Genomic DNA, 17,884 nt, shown 5'->3' with positions numbered 1-17,884 from the left:
TCAGGCCAGTGGGCAGCAGGAAAGCCCGCTCTCCCTCTCTAAGCTCATCTCAGGGCCTCTGCCCAGGTCAGCTCGCCTGTCCTGCTCTCTGAAGCCTTTCCTGACACTCGATCTCACTCTGGAATTCCTCCCAATTAAGTTGCTCATCGCTGATTTTTGTATATTGTCTTGTCACTACAAACCGTATGCTTGTTGGGTTCAAGGACTAGGTCTTACTATTATTTTCCTGCCCCTCAAAGAACTTAAATTGGGTTCCAGCCACACATTGGGTACTAAGTACCTAGTGATTAAGCTATGTGGTAAGGATCTCTGCCTCCCCCAAATTTAAATTTAGATGTAGAGGTTCCACTACATTAAGAATTCTGCTCCTTTCCATATCTTTAGAAATGGCTTCAAAAAGAATTTATGTGCATATATACACAACCCAAGGACACGGACAATGGTGGGGAGAGTGACTGGGGAGGGGGAAGGAACGGGGGGGAATGGGTCATTGGGGAGAAAAAGGGACATCTGTAATACTTTAAACAAAAATAAAAATTAAAAAAAAAATTAAAAAATTAAAAGTGAAACAGCATCTTGCTCTGCAGAAAATACAACAGAGTGACTGTTCCGATGAGAAGCGCTCCTCCTCTGTCACCCTTGAACAACCCTGCACACACCCAGGCCTCAGGTATGGGTCACCTGCAGACCTGCCTTTCATTAGTTTAGATTGTCCATTTGGATCAGGCAGGGTTGAAGGTGACCCTGGTACTAGCTATTTAAAAAGAGCTTTGTTTAATAAATTAGTAAAATCTGTGCCATAGGAAAATGCTTACACAGTTCAGAACCAATTTCTCAAATACTTTGTAAGCAAATGGACTTTTCTCAGTATTCAATGTGGCATAACTAGTATTGAATATTCAGTGTTGAAAGCCGTAGGAAATTCAAGAAAAGAAAACATTTTCTTGAAGGAGGCTCTTAATCATGTTAGGCAGACAAAATAAAATATATCTAATTCAGCATTTTTTATATATAGTTTTATATTTGTCTCTGAGCGTCCTGTATTTAGGAACACCAGGTATGGGGGAAGAAAGGGTCAGATGGAGGACAGGAACACAAGGGACCCAGGGCTGGCTGGCAGAGCTGGTGTAGACAGAACACGAAGGGCAGGGCTGTGATGACTGCCCCGCCTAAGTCAACACATATATTTGCTGGTATCAAAATCATCTTGTGTTGGCAATGAAACTGGACTTCTGTCCAAAGACTCCGTAATCCTACATATGCACTAATTTAGACTGGCATGAATCAATGAGCAAGATCATGTGTATACACATTTCCTGATGAGAGTCACCCCCCACCCTCAACTGAAAATATGGGCCAGCAAGAATTCATAATTAAGATTCTCAGAGAATATACAAAGCGAATGCCCACAGTGCTTATTATTTGCCAGGCAATTTTCTATATATTTTAGATGTAGCAACTCATTTAATCATCACAATAATCCTATTAACTAGGTACTATGTTTATACATATAAAATGTATATGTTTAAACATGTTTATACACTACATTAACATTTTATAGGCAAGGAAGCTGAGACAGAAAGGGTAGGTAACTTGCCCAAGGACACACAGCAGGGAAGTAGCAGAGCTGGGGTTCAAGCCAGGACAGCTGGCTCTGGAGCACGTGCTCTTTGCTATTATGTTCTCCTGTCTGACAACAGTTTTAAAGGCAGCCAAGAAGGGAGAGTTAGGTGGAAGGCATTTATCTCCAGAAGTCTTTCCATAGAAGCAGATTTAAAACAGGCATAGGAGAAAGAAAACCTATCTTCTATTCTGATAAAATCTAGATTGTAGCTATCAGCAGCTCTAGAATGTGCAGGGAATTGAATCCTTTAAAAAAAAGTGTACAACTGACTGTTTCTTACCATTGAAATTTGAATTGTGAGATAGGTTTTCTTGAATTGTTAGGGTCTTTTTGAAGTTCAATTTGTATTTGTAAAAGAACCACATGACCTCCCGCGATACACATACACTATATGAACACCAAAACTGTTGTGTTTTCTATTTATCTTTGATTCCAATTATTTAAAGAAAAATAATTTTTAAAAGTCTAGGGGGAAAAAAGGTATACTTGGCTTCATAAAGCGTCTTTACTCTCCTCTTAAAGTCACATGAAGAGAGCAATGGGTCAGGAGGGAGCCTCAATCTCAGCTCTGCCCTAATCAAGGCAGGATCTGTCCCTCAGGGGCCTAGTCCCTCTGACCTGCTGTGCTGGCCAATGGTCGCATCAAAAGTGAAGGTCCCTTCTATATGAAATGTCCAGAATAGGCATATCTGTAGAGCCAGGAAATTGATTATTGGTGGCCTAGGGCTGTGGGGAAATGGGGACCTTTTTGCCATCGCAGAAGCATGGCTGGGCCCCCAGGACTCTGTTGTCCTAATAGCTCTCTAGCTGGCCATGGCTCCCTCCTCTCCACCTGGCAGCCATTCCCAGGGACAGGTCCAGGTCTTTGCTTTTCCACATTCACAAAACACCCCTCTCCGTGCTCACCAAAACAATTCTAGACTGATCCAAGCACCCATCCTGTCCTTTCCCACACCTGGCTGGCTGGCTAGGATCACACATCAACTCCTCTTCTGTTAATCAAGTCCTGCTGATAATTTAATATAATTTAGTGTTACTGCCAAAAACTAATCAAATTCCACTGTGAGAATCACTTCTGTGGATTAAGACACTGTGCCTAGATCTAAGCTGGGAGTTGGCCCCAACAATGCCTATATCTCAATTTCTGGTCTTTGATCCCAGCGAACAGATCTATGTACTCTGCTATTTCTCTCTCCTATTTATAGCACAGCCATTCCCCTCTTCCTGCATTCTCAGGCTTCCAACCCTGACTGCCAACTCTAAGCAGATGCCTCATGTCCTCCCTCATAGGGAAACCCAGTCAAGCAAATCTCAAATTCCTGCTCTATATCTAGAAACTCATCTGCATCCACAGCAGCTACCCCACCTACCCTTATCACAGGAAGTGTACCTCCTTATAGCTGGCATCCTATCCACCCACGCCCTGCTTCCTGGGGACCAGGATCCCCATCTTCGCTCTCTCCCTAAATCCTCAGCTGCTCGCTGCCCTGCCTTTCCTCTGTCTCACCACCTCCTTTTTACATCCAAGTCCCTACAAAGGAATTCAAAGTTACCATCTCCACTGCCTCACTTCCTATTCTTTCCTCAGGTAACTGGAATTAGGCTTCTGCCCAGCAGTCCTTGGAAACTGCCTCAGAACAGTGTATTAATTAGGAAAGTCCACCCCAGTTAGCAATCCAGGCAGGGCTCCATTAAACAAAAGAACCCTAGTCACATAGGGCAGAGCCTGTCCCCCAACCCCCCTATCCAGGCCTGTCTTTGAGGGCCCCTGGCACCTTCTCTCCAATCTGAGACAACGTCTGTATTTTTATTCACTAGAATTGCTTCCAGGGGTTGAGGTATTTTCAGAAAATTCCTGCAAAAATGCAACTATGTCACTTACGAGGAAAGACGCACTGACCTCTCATTTCCTATCAGCCCTTGTTCATTTGTTCCCCAGGACTGGGGCCCGGGGAGGGCAGGATATGCCCGGTCTGAATAGGTTTGGATATGGCTCATGTCATGCAGCCACCAAAGCAGCCTTAGAGAGCACTGGGGGCTGGAGTTCTGTTAAAAGCAGCCTGGAAATGAACATTTCTTGAGCAGTTTAATATTCCGGTCCCCACGCCTCATGTGCAGCTTCCAGCACCAATCGCAGGCTCTGGAGACAGCTACCCTATGTGCTCCCCTTTACACTCATGGCCACCCCATCTCCATGTTTCTAATTTAAGTCCCAGCTCACTGGCCCTGCTGCCACTGGCTGTCAAATCCAGGAAAAGCGATTTTCCCAGTGGCTGCTTTTACACCGCAAGTCTAATCTTTCATTTGGCTTTGTGTCCTGTCACACGGGGGACACGGAGCCCAATTCTTCACAATGCAATCTCATTACTCTTTCTCACCCTGCAGAGGGTATCTGAGCGACAAGGAGGGAAGGGACGTGTCTGAGGCAGCTCCATGTCCAACAGGAAGCCAAGTTGCCTGGTTGTGACCAAGTCCATGGGAATTCCTAACCTGCTTTGGTTCAGAGCCATGGGCACTTCCAGAAGCGTGCAGCAGGCTGCCCTAGGGTTTAAAGTCAGACTTATTGCTGTATAATTCCCATGCAGTAAAATGCACCCTTTCTAAGTGTACAGTTCCATGTGTTTTGACAAATGTAGTAACACCTGTTGGGTTAAAATCCACCTGTTACTAGAAGCTGCATCGTCATACACTGGACACTATGGATTCCCAGAGCAATTAAGCCTGGCAGAAAAAGATTTCCACACTGGGATTCTGTGTTATTCCTTAATTTGGTGTTCTTCTTGCCTCTCTTGCTTCACCCATGACCTCGGCCACCAGTGTGAGTTTAAACATGTCACATTCACAGCACTATCCACATCTCAACACTTTGAGCCCCACCAGCTTGACTGGCAGGAGCTCCAGGCTATCCTCAGACCTGCCCTCTAAAGAGCTTTTGGAAGGAAGATGCAAGGAGATCCAACAGGAACCACAGCAGCTGCGTGGAACTCAGAAGTCTTGAGTTGGCATCACCTGTCGTCCATTCTGTTTAGCTGTCACCCTGCTGCCCTTGGGCTGTGGCCCATTGCTCTTCCAGCCTGCACTGGGGCCCTGGGTCCTGCCTGCCGCCCTCCCCGGGCCCCACCCCCACTCACTCAGGCGAGCTCCCCAGGAGCACTATCCTGTCCCTCCTCCCTTGCTGGCCAGCAGGGAGATCCCTCCCTCCCTCCCTCCCTTGTCTCCTGAGGATTTTCCCTCAAGACCAGACATACAGTAAATGCATAATACATTCTGGGTATATGATGAACCGCAGTGGCAAGAGTTTGAATTGGATACAGTCTTAAACTGAAATCACCTGATTTTACAAATCTGACCCAAACAGAGGCTCCACAGAGCGTAAGGCAGAGGTCATCCATCTCGTTGGACTTTACTTTGTCTCGGCTTCTCAAAGTAAAATAGATTCCAACAGGGATGCACAGGCAGTGGGTCTCAGTAGGCAGGCTGAGAGCAGGAGGGTCTGGGGATTCCACTTGCACTGGGAATACCCAAAGCTGCAAAGTCCAGGGACTGGGGACGTCACTTTCATAACTGCTCAATGTGGTTTGCATGCTGGGTCTCCCTGCGACCACTGCCTACTTTTCTGCCGCCTACTAGGAGCTCCCCACCACTCCCGGGACCACCTGCTCTCAGCCCCACACTGCTCTGGGCTTCCCCTCGTGGCTGTCTCCCACCCTCGGAAGAGCAGCCTGAGGTCTCTGCACCTGTGCATTGGGACCAGTGCTCCCACTACTCTGATGTGACATTCCTGTGACATGTTCCCCTGGGTGGAGTCACCTCTCAGATCCTCAAACCACAGGCCCAAACAAACCCATAGTGGGCAAACCCTCCTCTGCCCCCTAAATGCAGGCTGAATCATTGAAAGTTAATCAGGCAGCTGTTCAACTCGCAGAATCAATCATCCGAAGTGCTTCGGTGTTCTTATTAGAGGTGTGTGTACACAGGAAAAGAGAGGCCATGCTTCTGAGGGTTAGGCTTTATGTCACAGCCAGCTCTCTATCACAGAACCAGGTAGACCAGTGCAAGACAAACTGCTTGCCTCATGTACTCCTCAGAATTGTGTAGACCTTGACCTTCACCCCTGGGGAGGGCAGTGAAGTCCCATGGGTGGAGTCCTCCTGGAGCCAGGGCCTGGGGGCAGCTACACTGGATAGAACATAGGACATGGTGTCACCTTTGGGTTAGGGGTGTGGAGCTGGAGATGTTTACAGACAGAATCTCAACAGAGACTGGGAGAGTGGGAAGGGGAGCATGTTTCTGCAGAGCATGAGAAGGGAGCTGTTGGCAGTGGACACTGAACCAAGAGAGTGAGTGAGCCTGTGCCGTGACTTCAGTCACTTAGCCAGTGCCACTTCATGCAGGGACAACTGTCCTATTAGCTGTACTGCAACCTCACAGGTGGCGCATGCCCAGGCACACCCCTCCACATTGAGGAATTACCCCTGCCTGGATCGCACTCAAGACAAAGCCCATGGCTCTGAAGAAACTGAAAAACGTTAGGAGATAAAAATGTGCAAGCTGTGGACTTCAGTATATTTTCACTCACTATCTACTGTTCTATTAACTGTTCCTTTTCCTTTTCATGCGCAATGAAACTAGGAGAGCCCTCTGGAGGGGAAACACCTCCTCCTCTCCAACCATCCAGCCACCCTCCATCCTTTACAGGCAAGATGTGGGAGACCAGGAGGAAACGCACCTGCGCTCTTCCCTTTCAATACAAGAATTGTGTGGTTTCTACACCTTTTGATCCGTGTGTCTATCCCTGAGGAACTGGTATATATTCACCTCCTTATCACCAACCAATAAACCAGGAGAAATTTTGAAGCTCATCAGATCCAACCCCACCAAGTCATAGAGCAGCAAACCAAAGGCCAAAGATGTTAGGTAACTGACAGCACCCAGATTTCCTGTCCCAAGGCTGCCTGGTTCTCTCCACACTGGCAATTCAGGACTCTTCCTGTCTGGCCAGGTAGAGTCCACCAAAAGCTAGGTGGGGCAATCATGGATCTCACCTGCCACCAAGCCATGCAGCTCTATCACTCACAAGCCATCTGGCACAGCCAAGGTGACCCTGGGCTCCTGACCCTCACTTTCTGGGGATGCCTGTCTAGTTGTGGAGGTCCTTCTCTCAGAACCTAAGATATCTGGGGCATCAAATCCATACCACCTTCACATCGTGCCAATCATACCACCCGGTCTTTGCCAAAAGAGGCAGCACAGTAAGAGCAATACATCCAGTCACATTACCTTCTAGTACCTTCTGGTATACAGAATGGACACCAGTGCTTCTCTCTGTACACTAGAGGACAGCTAATTACAGATGAAATTCCAGCTTTGAGATCCCACAGGTTGCCCTGCACCATCCAGCTCTCCTCTGTCCCAGCCCAAGCCTAGAACTGGCCTAATTCAATGACAGCATCATCAGTTTTACCTTACATTCTTCATCCAGCAGGTCTAGGATGCCCAGCTTAGCTTCAATGAGATCGATACAAGGTTGGTTATCATAGAAATCAATCAAGGTCCAAGGGATCTGCTCCTTCATGTATTCTTCTTGCTCCAGTTTGAAGACATGCTAGGATAAGAAGTAGAAGGTCAAGGTTAGTGAACTGCATGCACACCTTAACGTTCATCTCCCCTGAGCTGCAACCATGTGAGTTCTGAGTCCTGGAGGCTGGTGCACACCCACCACAAAAGGTTTGGGCACTGAGTCACAGTCATAATTGCAAAAAAGAAAAGCTTAGTTAGGTGATCCTCACTCCCACGTGAACCCTTCTCTAGGAAATTCTAATCATCGCCTGTGATGCCATAACCCAACCAATCACAGGAAGCTTGCAATTGCTTAAATACCCCAGAAGCCCAGGCTCAGGAGGAGTGGGAGTTAAAGCCAAGAGGAGGATCCTTTACCCTCATAACCCAGCTGCCCCATTCAGACCTCCTCTTAAGTAGAGGGGAGCGCCTTCCTAAAGCTGGGGCACCACCAGGAAACCAACAGACGATCAGGGAAGAGCCAGAGCCCACTGACCCTGGATGGAAGAGAAGTGGCCAGGGCTGTTGCTCTCAGGAAGACAAAGGTCCCCCCTACCCTGAAACCCCAGGTCCAGAAAGCGAGCCTACCGAGTTGAACTGCTGCTGGAGTTTCTCATTTGCGTAGTTGATACAAAACTGCTCAAAGCTGTTTACCTCAAATGTCTCAAACCTGCAGAACAGAAAGAGGACAGGACCAAGTAAGAGCCGTTTCCTGTTACCGAAGGAATCCCCGGGACCACCGAGGCTGTTCATTCCCCTCCACTCCCAGCACAGAGGCCCTGTTTTCTGCTCCTGTGCCTAAGGAGACCACTGTTGCAGGTACCAGCAGGGCAGAGTCCTGTGAAATTCGGAGAGTAAGAATGCAGATCTAGTTTCATAATTAGAAAATGTACCAGCAACAGGACAATTTAGAAAAAAAAGCAGATACAAAAGAGAGGAAGTCGCTCACCCATGAGTCTACCACTCAAGTCTGACCACCAGTTACATTTTGGTAGGTTTCCTTTCACTGACTTTACATTTTTAAACAAATCAGAATTATATGTAAAATTAGACCTATTTGTATCATTTAACTCTCCATGGCAAACACTTCCTCATGCCATTGTTCCTCAAAAGCATCCGTTTTAATATCTGCCTCCTCAACCATTGTATGGATTCACCTGAGGATTGCACAGGGCGCCCAGGTGAGGGGAAAGGTGGGATTGAAATTTGGCTGGCGCCCCCCCCCCCCCCAGGTCTGGGAGTGGTTGTTCTCCCCAGAGGGGGTGCCTTTTGCCAAATGACACAAATGCTCGTCATGGACTGGCGGTGCCCCCACACAGATGAATCGTAATTTAACCATCTCCTACTGAGGAACATTTTGATTTCCAGTTTTCAGGTTGTGATGCTATGACAAATACTGTATGTACATCTTTTGACTTCATGATTCTTTCCACAGGAGGTTATCCTAGAAGGAGAGATACCACATCAGAGTGTGGTTTCTTAAAAGGCACAAGCAAAGTAACTTCCAGAAAGGTGTAGCCAATTCATGCTATCACCCCACCCCCAGCCCCGCCTGTATGAAAGTGTCCCAATGTATGAAAGTGTCTTGTTCTCCTAATACTGGGTAAGGATTTTTTTTTCTTTTTTAAATTCATGGTTATTGTGTTAGAGTTTACAAACAATCAGATGCAGCAAACTTAAGGGTGTACTTGGATGAGCTTTGACAAATGTCATACAATGTGCGACAACCACCACAACTCATCACTCCACGAAGTTCCCGTGTTCCACTGTCGCCCCTCACTGGGAGTATTCACGTACCACAGCTCTCTGGTCCACAGTGTGGATTCACTTTTAAAAGCCTTTGGCGACTTAGCCCATGAATAATGTTTCTGATTGAATTTTAATCTCTGATCATTAGTGGAGCACAGAATTTTTCTGTAGGTGGGTCCCAGACATCTGTACATCGTGAATTATCTGTGACCGCTGAAGTCTTTGTTGGGTTTTAACTTTAAAAAATGGATGTGTTTGAACTACTTATCTTTTATGAACTTTGTCATTTACTCATCAACTCAAATGTTTGCAAACGGCTCAGTCACTGCGGAGGAGGGGGAAGGTGAAGCCCGCAGAGATGGGTAAAGAGATGAGACATGGCACTCTGGCTGGTGTCACTCAGTGGTTAGAGCATCGGCCATGCACCAAAGGGTTGCAGGTTTGACTCCCAAAGGCATGTACCTGGCTTGCAGGTTCAACCTCTTGTCCCAGTCAAGGCTCATGCAGGAGGCAACCAATCAATGTGTCTCTCTCACATCGATGTTTCTCTCTCTCTCTCCTCCACCTTCCCTTCCTTCCACTCTCTCTAAAGATTAATAGAATATGCTCAGGTGAGGATTAACAGAAATAAAATAAAAAGAGATGAGATGTGGCATTACAGAGCTGGGCAGGGGTCCTATCTGGGGGCCTTGGATGCTATACTAAGGGATTTTACCAGGGGCAATGCAAGAATTTGAAGGATTTTTAAACTGAGAAATGACAATCAGATTTGCATTTTAGAAACTGGCAGGAGGGTGGAGAAAACTGTGATTTGGGGGAAGGTGCGTAAGACAGAAGGCAGTTATCACTGCAGCAATAATTTCAGGCAAGATCCAATCAGGGCTTAACCAAAGCTGGGGGTGGCCAATTAATGGAAAGGTTCTAAAGATACTGAGGAAGGTGGAAATGAGAGGACTTCAAATGACCAATGGAGTGTACAGGTGAGGGTCACTTGCACAACTAGATGGGTGTGGCACAGCTCATCAAGCTGGGAACATTATAACAGCATCAGCAGCTTCAGCTACAAAGGAGTGGGACCATCTTGCATGTTGAGCAATGTCATCAGACTGAGGCAGTGGAAAGGGAAGAAATCTAGGAGGAACAGGTGCCTTTTTCTCGTGCACACAGAAGACTGAATGAGCTGGCAGTGGCCCTGCTGATGAGCGCCTAGAGAGCGCTAGGCCCAATGCTTCATGAGCTCTTGCTCACTTACGGCCCTCAACAACCAAGAGCTAGGGTGCGTTAGTAATCCCATTCTGCAACTGAAGGAATGAGGTACGGGAGATTAAATAACCTGCCCCAAATCAGAGAGACAGAAGGCACAAGAGTCAGTAGTTGGCCCTAGAGAGTCTGATTTCTGAGACCACATTCTTAATTTAGAGAAGAGTGAATGTTTCACTAAGAAAAGAAGGAAGTGGTGACTTGGAAGGGCTGTGAACAAGGCCAGAAGAGGAGGTATTTGAGCACATGGAGAGAGGTGATACCAACAAGGGACCCGGGGCTGGGGGCACAGGCGTCAGCCTTCTCCATAACCTTAAATCTTCACCTCTCTCAGTTTTCACTGTGGACAACAGCATTTTCTCAATCTTACATCAACTGATGTCAGCCCTTCCAAACAGACTGGGCTCCATATGGACCATTCCCAAATAAAAATGTTGGTGCTGCCCTAGTGGGGGTAGGAGATGGTGGTGGTGGCGAAGAAGTCCTCTATGCAGAGGAACCAGCAAAAATAAATGCATCAGACACCCAGCGGGGCTGGGTCAGTGCCCAGAACACCTCAGGCTTCCCCTTCCTCCTCTGTATGCACCTTCCCCACCAAAGAATAAGACATGAAGAGGCAAGAAGTCATTTGGGGATCAAAGGAGTCAACTGCTTGTCGACAACTGCATTAAAAACAGCCTTTGGTCATGCCCACGGAGGAGAAGTCAGTCTAGGTTAATAAGACAAGATGAAAGACGCAAAGTCCAAGCTGGGGCTGCACTGCAGAGCGAGTAGGAGGGAGGCCCTGTGTCTGCCAGGCGTTACCCTGGCTTGCGGCCCTCTCAGTCCAGATGGTGGTCCTACAGACCTAATTATGACACTTAGGACCTCATTTCCTCCCCACCGCACCCCAAGAAAGGTTGCTAACGCCAGCCAAGCCCCAGAGGAAATTTAATTAATAAAACCTAGAAGGAAGATAAAAGAGTCACCCTAGCAACTGGCCAGATAATAGCAATTGCATGCGCTTGCAGGGTTCTACTGAGCTCCACAGATAAAGGATTTAAATATCTCCCACTTATCATTTTTTAAAGGTTTACATTGATAGCACTCCACAAAGAACATTCTCATTAATTTGAGATGGACTGAAATTAGCTCATAATTTCCCTATTTCTAAGATATTATCTGGAAACAATTCCTCTGCCATCCAGGATAATTACTGTAATGCGGAAGGGCCGGAGATGAATGAGGGGTTTGGGTGGCTTGGAAAACGTCTAAGATGACTGATCTCAGAAAACCATAGGCAGGGAGATAGGGCAACTTCTCCTCTGCGGTGGAATTATATTTGTAGTAATTCTTCCTACCAAGAGATGACTTTTTAAAATAAACAAAATGAATCAATTTCTAGTTCATAACATTAACATGTCACAAAGATTTTATATACTAGAGGGAATTGGATTTCCCCTATAAAATCAATGTTGACACTATTTAGACCAAATCCTTGGTTGGGAGGAAGGTCAGAACACAGACTAAGACTTGACGCTGAGACCTGAGATCTGTACTGGTGGTGGTCCCAATCTCACCCCTACTTCAATTTCCTCCTATCTTCAAAAAGTAGTAGAAAAATCATTTCCTTCTCATTCTACCCCAATTTCTGAGTGTGGTAAGGGTCACCAATGCCTCTATAAATGAGGTAGTGTTTTGTCTGAAAGTGAAACTGCAATAAAAAATAAGTAGACAGGTCAGAGTTAATTATTAACCTCCACGAACCTCTCACTCTAGGGCAGAGAGGCAACGAGATGCTTTGAAGTTTGGGAAACAGTCCTTCCTGCGGAGCATGGGTCAAAGGACCGGGAATCTCTTAGGTCCGCCTCGTCTTTCTATTTTACCAAGATCATTGACCATTCCACCAAAGGTCGCGTGAAAAGACAAATACTGTCTGATTCCATACATATGAAGTATCGATTCCACTTATACGAATTATATAAAGTAGCAAAACTCACAGAAACAGAAAGTACAGTGGTGGTTTCCAGGGGCCGGCAGGAGGGAAAATGGGAGCCGTTCAAAGCTACCAAGATCTGTTGCACAGCAGCGTGAATATACTTAACCCTACTGAACTGTACGCTTGAAAATGGTTACGATGGTAAATTTTGTTATTTTCAAACGACATTTAAAAAAATTATCTTAAAAACACATCATTAAAAAGCCCTGAAGAGAGCTGGGTGCTAATTTTAAAGTTAGGAAATAACACAAGAGACACAGAAAGTATCTGTGAGGGATGAGAGGAATATAAAATCCCAGCAAATCCCATTTCCTGCTTCCAGGGGCCCGAACACCCCTAAACCCCCTCTGTATCATTCTCCCAGGGTTCCTCAGCATTAGGCATGAATCTATAACCCTGCCTTGCTCCAAAAGTCTAAGCCAACTGCCCTCATCAAGAACAGGCTGGGCACAGCCAAAGCTCCCTGCTACCTTGGCATGTTGAAGGCTCAAGTCAAAGACAAATAAATGTGTATTTTTTCCCAAATTGAAGCCATTTATTTCTCGTTGCCTTGAGGAGGGCAGAGCAATAAAGGATTATGGCTGCGATTAATCAAGCCTGTAGAGGCAAGCGCTGGTTAATGCAACGTGAAAAGGAAACCCCAGCCAAAAGCTGCCTGGCTCTTTCCTATTAATTTCCATCCCCTGCCTGGTAAGAAGTACCCTGCAGGCAGCTTCACAGATCCTTAGTTAAGGAAGGGACCTTGGCTTGGGTTGGCTAAATTGCTCTGGGTGTTGCTTGCTTTGCACTGTTTTGGAGCAGGGGCAGGGGAGAAAGGTGTAGGGAAGCCACCCTTCTACTGGGGCACTGGGTGTCGAAATAGATGTTGGGAGAGTCTCAGGGAAGGGCCTCTAGCTAGGGACTCATCAGAGGTGTGTGGTGGAGGCAGCTGTGGCCCATGCAATTTATTAAGGTGTTCAGAGCCTTTTCTACTGTCTGAACTACCTACCAGCTACCACAGCATAAAAGGGAGTGAGTTACGATGCTGGCTCGTGCACTGTTTGCTTACATATATAGAGGAGTGTTTGTTCATTCTGACTGCTGATTCTATAGTAACACGTTAAACATTTATAGAAAAATCTGGAGTGGCTCATCAACACTGCAAACTCTTTTCAGTTGTCTGTAGCATGAGCTTGACTGGAGAGCCAACAATGATACAGACCGGAGCCAAAGTTCATCTGGGGACAGTGATCCCAGTGGAAGTACTCAGGGCCTACCTGTGGGGCGATTCCACTCTTTATTTGCTAGCTTTGCACATTTCTAGCCTGAGAGAGGGAGACAACTCCTTATTCCTTCCCTCTTAATGAACGGGCTTTAATGTATTCAGAAACACCTTGCACCACCCTTCCCATCCTCTCCAGCTTCTCACCGTGATTCTGCTCACAGATGACAGAGAGGGGTAAGATCAAAGACATTATGTCATCCCAAGGGAATCTCCTATGTGTACCAAGTATCCCCACAGTAGGGCTGAGAAACAAGGAGTGAGACAATGGATAGATGGTCTTCTCCCTCTCCAGGTGGTCAGGGATTTGGGTAGAAAACTCAAAAAATAAAGAATGCTGGCATTTTCTGATGCCATGGAGGATGACAGTCTCCTTAGAGAGAATCACTTCCCATAGTTATATCATAAATAAAACCTGAAGAGAGGAATTAACTTGAAATGGGAGGAAGCTGGTTAGAGAGGTGGAGTGTCACATGTGATGACCACTTCTGGATAACTGAGGGATGACCACATTAAAAAAAAAAAAGATTCAGTGGGTTTCTGGAAGGTGTCTGAAGTCCAAAAGAAATAAGCGGAAAGACACCATGACTGGGAAAGGGAGGTGACAAAAATCAGCTCAACACACGTCACCCGAGATGCCTATCCTTTTGTCCCAGGCTAAGAAATGATGCCACTGACCTGATGGATCAGAAACAGTACCTTCCAAATTCAAGTCACCTGCTTTCCTGTGGTGAAGTGCTTGGTTTTAAACTAGGAGTTCACTACATACACTCTGACCAGAAAAGAGAGCCTAGGCCAGTGCAAAGTTATGCAATGATTTTTCTCGGCAGACCAGAAGGAGCACTCGTGTGCGCCTTCGGGGACTCTCTGTGAGCGCTTTCTGGCAACACATGGCCCTGAATGCAGCCACCTTGTTAACGCTGAGCCCGCCTTGTGTCTAACTTGCTGTCTCGAACTCTGCCCGTAGGGTGTGTGCTCAGCACCACACTGAGCATACGGGAGGAGTAACCCTGCGTGGCAGTTCTCTCTCCGGGAAAGTGAATCACTTTTTAAACATGACCCCTTTATGACACGGTTTGCAAAAGTAAATTAGCTTCTGAGAAAGAACAAGGACTTAAAAAGAAAAGAAAATAGCATAGCATGTCTGAAAGAAAGCCCAAAGGATAGGAGAATTCCCAAGAGGGCTTGTAGGTGGCCCCATGCTGCTTGGCCGGGTGATGGGACCATGCTCTCATGGGACAGCTGTCAGATGTTCTCAAAGGAACCCATGGCCACTCTGAGGTGAGGGAGATGCACAGGTCAGGAGTCGGAACCAGAAATAGGAGCCGGAATCCTCGGGATCCCCACCCATCCATGGACAAGTCTACCTGTCAAACCACAGATAAGCATTCCCCGCAATCTGTTTCTCCCTCTGGGCAGTCACAAGACGTTAGAGAAAATTATTTCAGTTATAAAAATTAAATATAAGCACAAAATCCCAGCTTGCATGAGATGATCCCCGACTCAGCAGCACCAGGAGCCCAACTTACAGAGGCCCCTCAACAATGAGCAAAGCCTTTTCCTGGGGATCCTGGGGAAGGGAGGAAGCTCTCCATTCAGACTCAAGGCACTGCTGAGACAGTGTGTAACTAGAATAGAACTGACCTTTGAGATTTTACATATCAGTAGCACCGAAGTTATATTTTTACATGCTATTAACAAAGAGTCTGCATGTTAACCTTCCCGAGTTGAAAGCTCAGTAAAATTCTATTCTTGCCCAGGTAGATGAAGGTAATCGGGTCGGATGCTGCAGCCTAAGTTTCTTTGGGTCTTACTTCAGAAGGTAACACTAAAGGTCAGTTTTTTTGGAAATCCAATTACCAGAAAATGCTCCTGGCAGAGGGAACAATGCAGAATTAATTACGGATGGTTGAGCAGTATGTCCCCAGGTGCACAGACTGTTCTGTGCTGTCCCAGAGCAACTAGAAGTGCTGAACACAAAAGCAGGCTCTTGACTGACCAGAAGGAGCAGGGACCTGCCCACGGTCACTCAGCTAAACGCCTGAAGCTCCCAGAGAGGATGCATTCTCCTGCTTCCCATGCTGGGGTGACCCTCCATTGTTTGTTCCCCAGCACCTAGGAGGTTTTCTTTCACACTTTGCTCTTTCCTACTGACCTGACTGTGCTCCTATTCCTAAAGATGCTCCCCCTCCCCTATATGCTTCTCCCTGCTTTTAAAAGATCCAGTTCAAACCTCACTGCATAAAGCTTTCCCTGACTGTCCAACAAGCGTGTTCTCTTCCACCTTAAAACTCGTTCAGCGCTAAGTGTCTGAGCCCTCCCCTGACCCTGCTCCAATTTCTCCTGTTGCCTCCTGGGTGACATAGCCTGTGCATGTGACATAACTCTTCAGCATGTTCTGGAGGCTTTTGTGATGCAAGAAATCAGCTTCCTTCTTCTGCAGTTATCTCCACAGCCGGCACTGTGGCTCGATTTGAGGCCCAATGATGAACAGGAGCAGAGGAGATGCCATGAGGGCCGGCTGCGAGGGGAAGCGGCCACTTTTAGAAGACAGTCTCCTTAACTATGGCCTCAACATAAGGTTATTCCAGCTCATCAGCCTCCTGAGCAGTTGTTTCCACTAGAGCATCACTGTTCTTACAACTCTGTGCTTCTATGGGTCTGAATTTCTATTTTTAGACAAAAGCCACAATTCCTATGATATAAAAATCCAGGAGGACATCTATTATTAGCTTAAAGAGAGGAGGGCACTGATCATAGAAGTGCAAGGGAGGCTGCAACCCAGTACCTATCATTTCAAACAATTCTACAAGGATTAGAAAGAACCTCAGAAAGGCTGTGGCTCAAAACTTCACTTCATACGATGAGAACTAAAGCTCAGAAAGGGGCTGTGATCTGTAGGGAGTCATTCAGCAAGCTGGTGACAGCAAGGAATCAAAACGGCAGTCTCCTGATGCCTAGTCAAGCAGATGTCTGACTGTGCTGTGTTGCCTCTCCCTGCAGAATAGGCTGTGATAAGTAACAACGGTCCTTCCTGTCAGGTTAGAATTCTGAAAGGAAGAGAAACCTCAAGAAAGAACACACAACACAGATCCGCATAGTGCTGGGCAAGATTCTGTCATTAAAATGACCACCTTGATTGGCGATCCAGTGAATAAAGTCAAATGCAGATTTAAATAAAATATAACTGAGATACACCTGAATTTAAGTTCACAGCAACTTTCAGTCTGATGTTGGGCAAGACACTTTTCTCTCTGGGCCTGTTTCCTGGTTATAAAAACAGATAACTACAGCGTTTCTCAATGGGGAAGCTACTTGTGTTTGGACAGGGTCCACTATTCCTCAGGACTGTCCTCCATATTGTGGGACAGTCCACCCTAGGCACTGTGACAACCAAAAATGCTGTTCATGTTTCCATTTCCCTGGTTGAGAACTGCTGGGGAGGTCCCCCAGGCCCCCGCTGGCTCAAAAATGCCAGCAAGAAGACACTAATGATTACCCGGTGGAGAGGAGGCAGGGGGAAGGGTGGGGCCTACCCACCCATAGATGTCCAGGACGCCGATGAAGGAGTGCTGCTTGAGGGAGGTGTGCAGGGCCTTGTTGACGTGCTCTACGATCCAGCAGAACAGCTGTGCGTAGATGTGCTTGGCCAGGGCATTGCGTGCATTGACCACCTGCTGCAGGGACATGGTCTTGACGTAGGTCTCCGAGGTGGTGATCAGCTTGCGATGGCACAGCCAGTGCTCCATCTGACTGTGCTCCACCCCCAGCAATTGGCAGAAGTTGTTGAGATGTTCATCCTGGGGCTAGAAGAGACACAGGGAGATGGTTCAGGAGGAGTGTGGTGGGGAAGCCCACCAAATGCCCTCTTCCCTCCTGCCTGGGGAGAGAATGAGCCCCCGTACCCCCCACTTCTTCGATAGACATCTCACTGACACTCATTCTGTTAAGTGGACATGACAATTAGGGCCTGAAAAGTGTTGTTCAAACTGATCGTTATACTTGCCACTGACCAAATTATCAGGACTTTAGCAAACAAAAACTTGCTCCACTTTTCCTGTCCCTTCCTCTACTGGTTGCCGAGTAACTGGTAGGAGAGGGCACCTCGACTGAAGGGAGCAGAATGAGAACTGATAGCTTAGGAACGGATAAAACCATTAAGAGTAAGGAGCCGGAGGGCAGCAGAACCACAGTGAATGTAGTTTCCATCTGCAGAGTTCCCGTGCAGCGCTTACCCCACAGCCCAGAAAGAAATCCTCACTGACAAGCACAGCTCTGATGAGCGCCCAGTCTCACAGCCGTGTGTGCAGAAGTGAGCCCTGAGCTGAACCTCAGACGGCGCCCCTTCCTGCACGGACACTCGCTATCCTCAGCTTCCAAGCAGACGTTCTTTCATCTTAGCCTTGGTGATACTAAATAACATGTAACTGAACTTTATATTCTTAAAGCACTT

At 46.9% G+C, this 17,884-nt stretch overlaps 1 protein-coding gene across 3 annotated transcripts in view; it reads right to left on the bottom strand.

Moving 5' to 3' along the window:
* MYO5B (myosin VB) overlaps positions 1–17,884 on the bottom strand; it is a 286,130-nt gene that overhangs the window by 89,526 nt on the left and 178,720 nt on the right. For all 3 annotated transcript variants that reach the window (XM_081149483.1, XM_081149482.1, XM_081149484.1), the window contains exons 10-12: positions 16,972–17,237; positions 7,772–7,853; positions 7,089–7,229 (exon numbers count right to left, since the gene is read on the bottom strand). In XM_081149483.1, the coding sequence (XP_081005609.1) occupies positions 7,089–7,229; positions 7,772–7,853; positions 16,972–17,237 (489 nt within the window). The remainder of the gene's footprint in view (positions 1–7,088; positions 7,230–7,771; positions 7,854–16,971; positions 17,238–17,884) is intronic.

The sequence above is a fragment of the Miniopterus schreibersii genome, assembly GCF_964146895.1.
Source record: "Miniopterus schreibersii genome assembly, chromosome: 10".
In the NCBI taxonomy this organism is placed as follows: domain Eukaryota; kingdom Metazoa; phylum Chordata; class Mammalia; order Chiroptera; family Miniopteridae; genus Miniopterus; species Miniopterus schreibersii.
The sequence above is the reverse complement of the archived record's forward strand: the minus strand, read 5'-3'. Positions and strand labels throughout refer to the sequence as shown.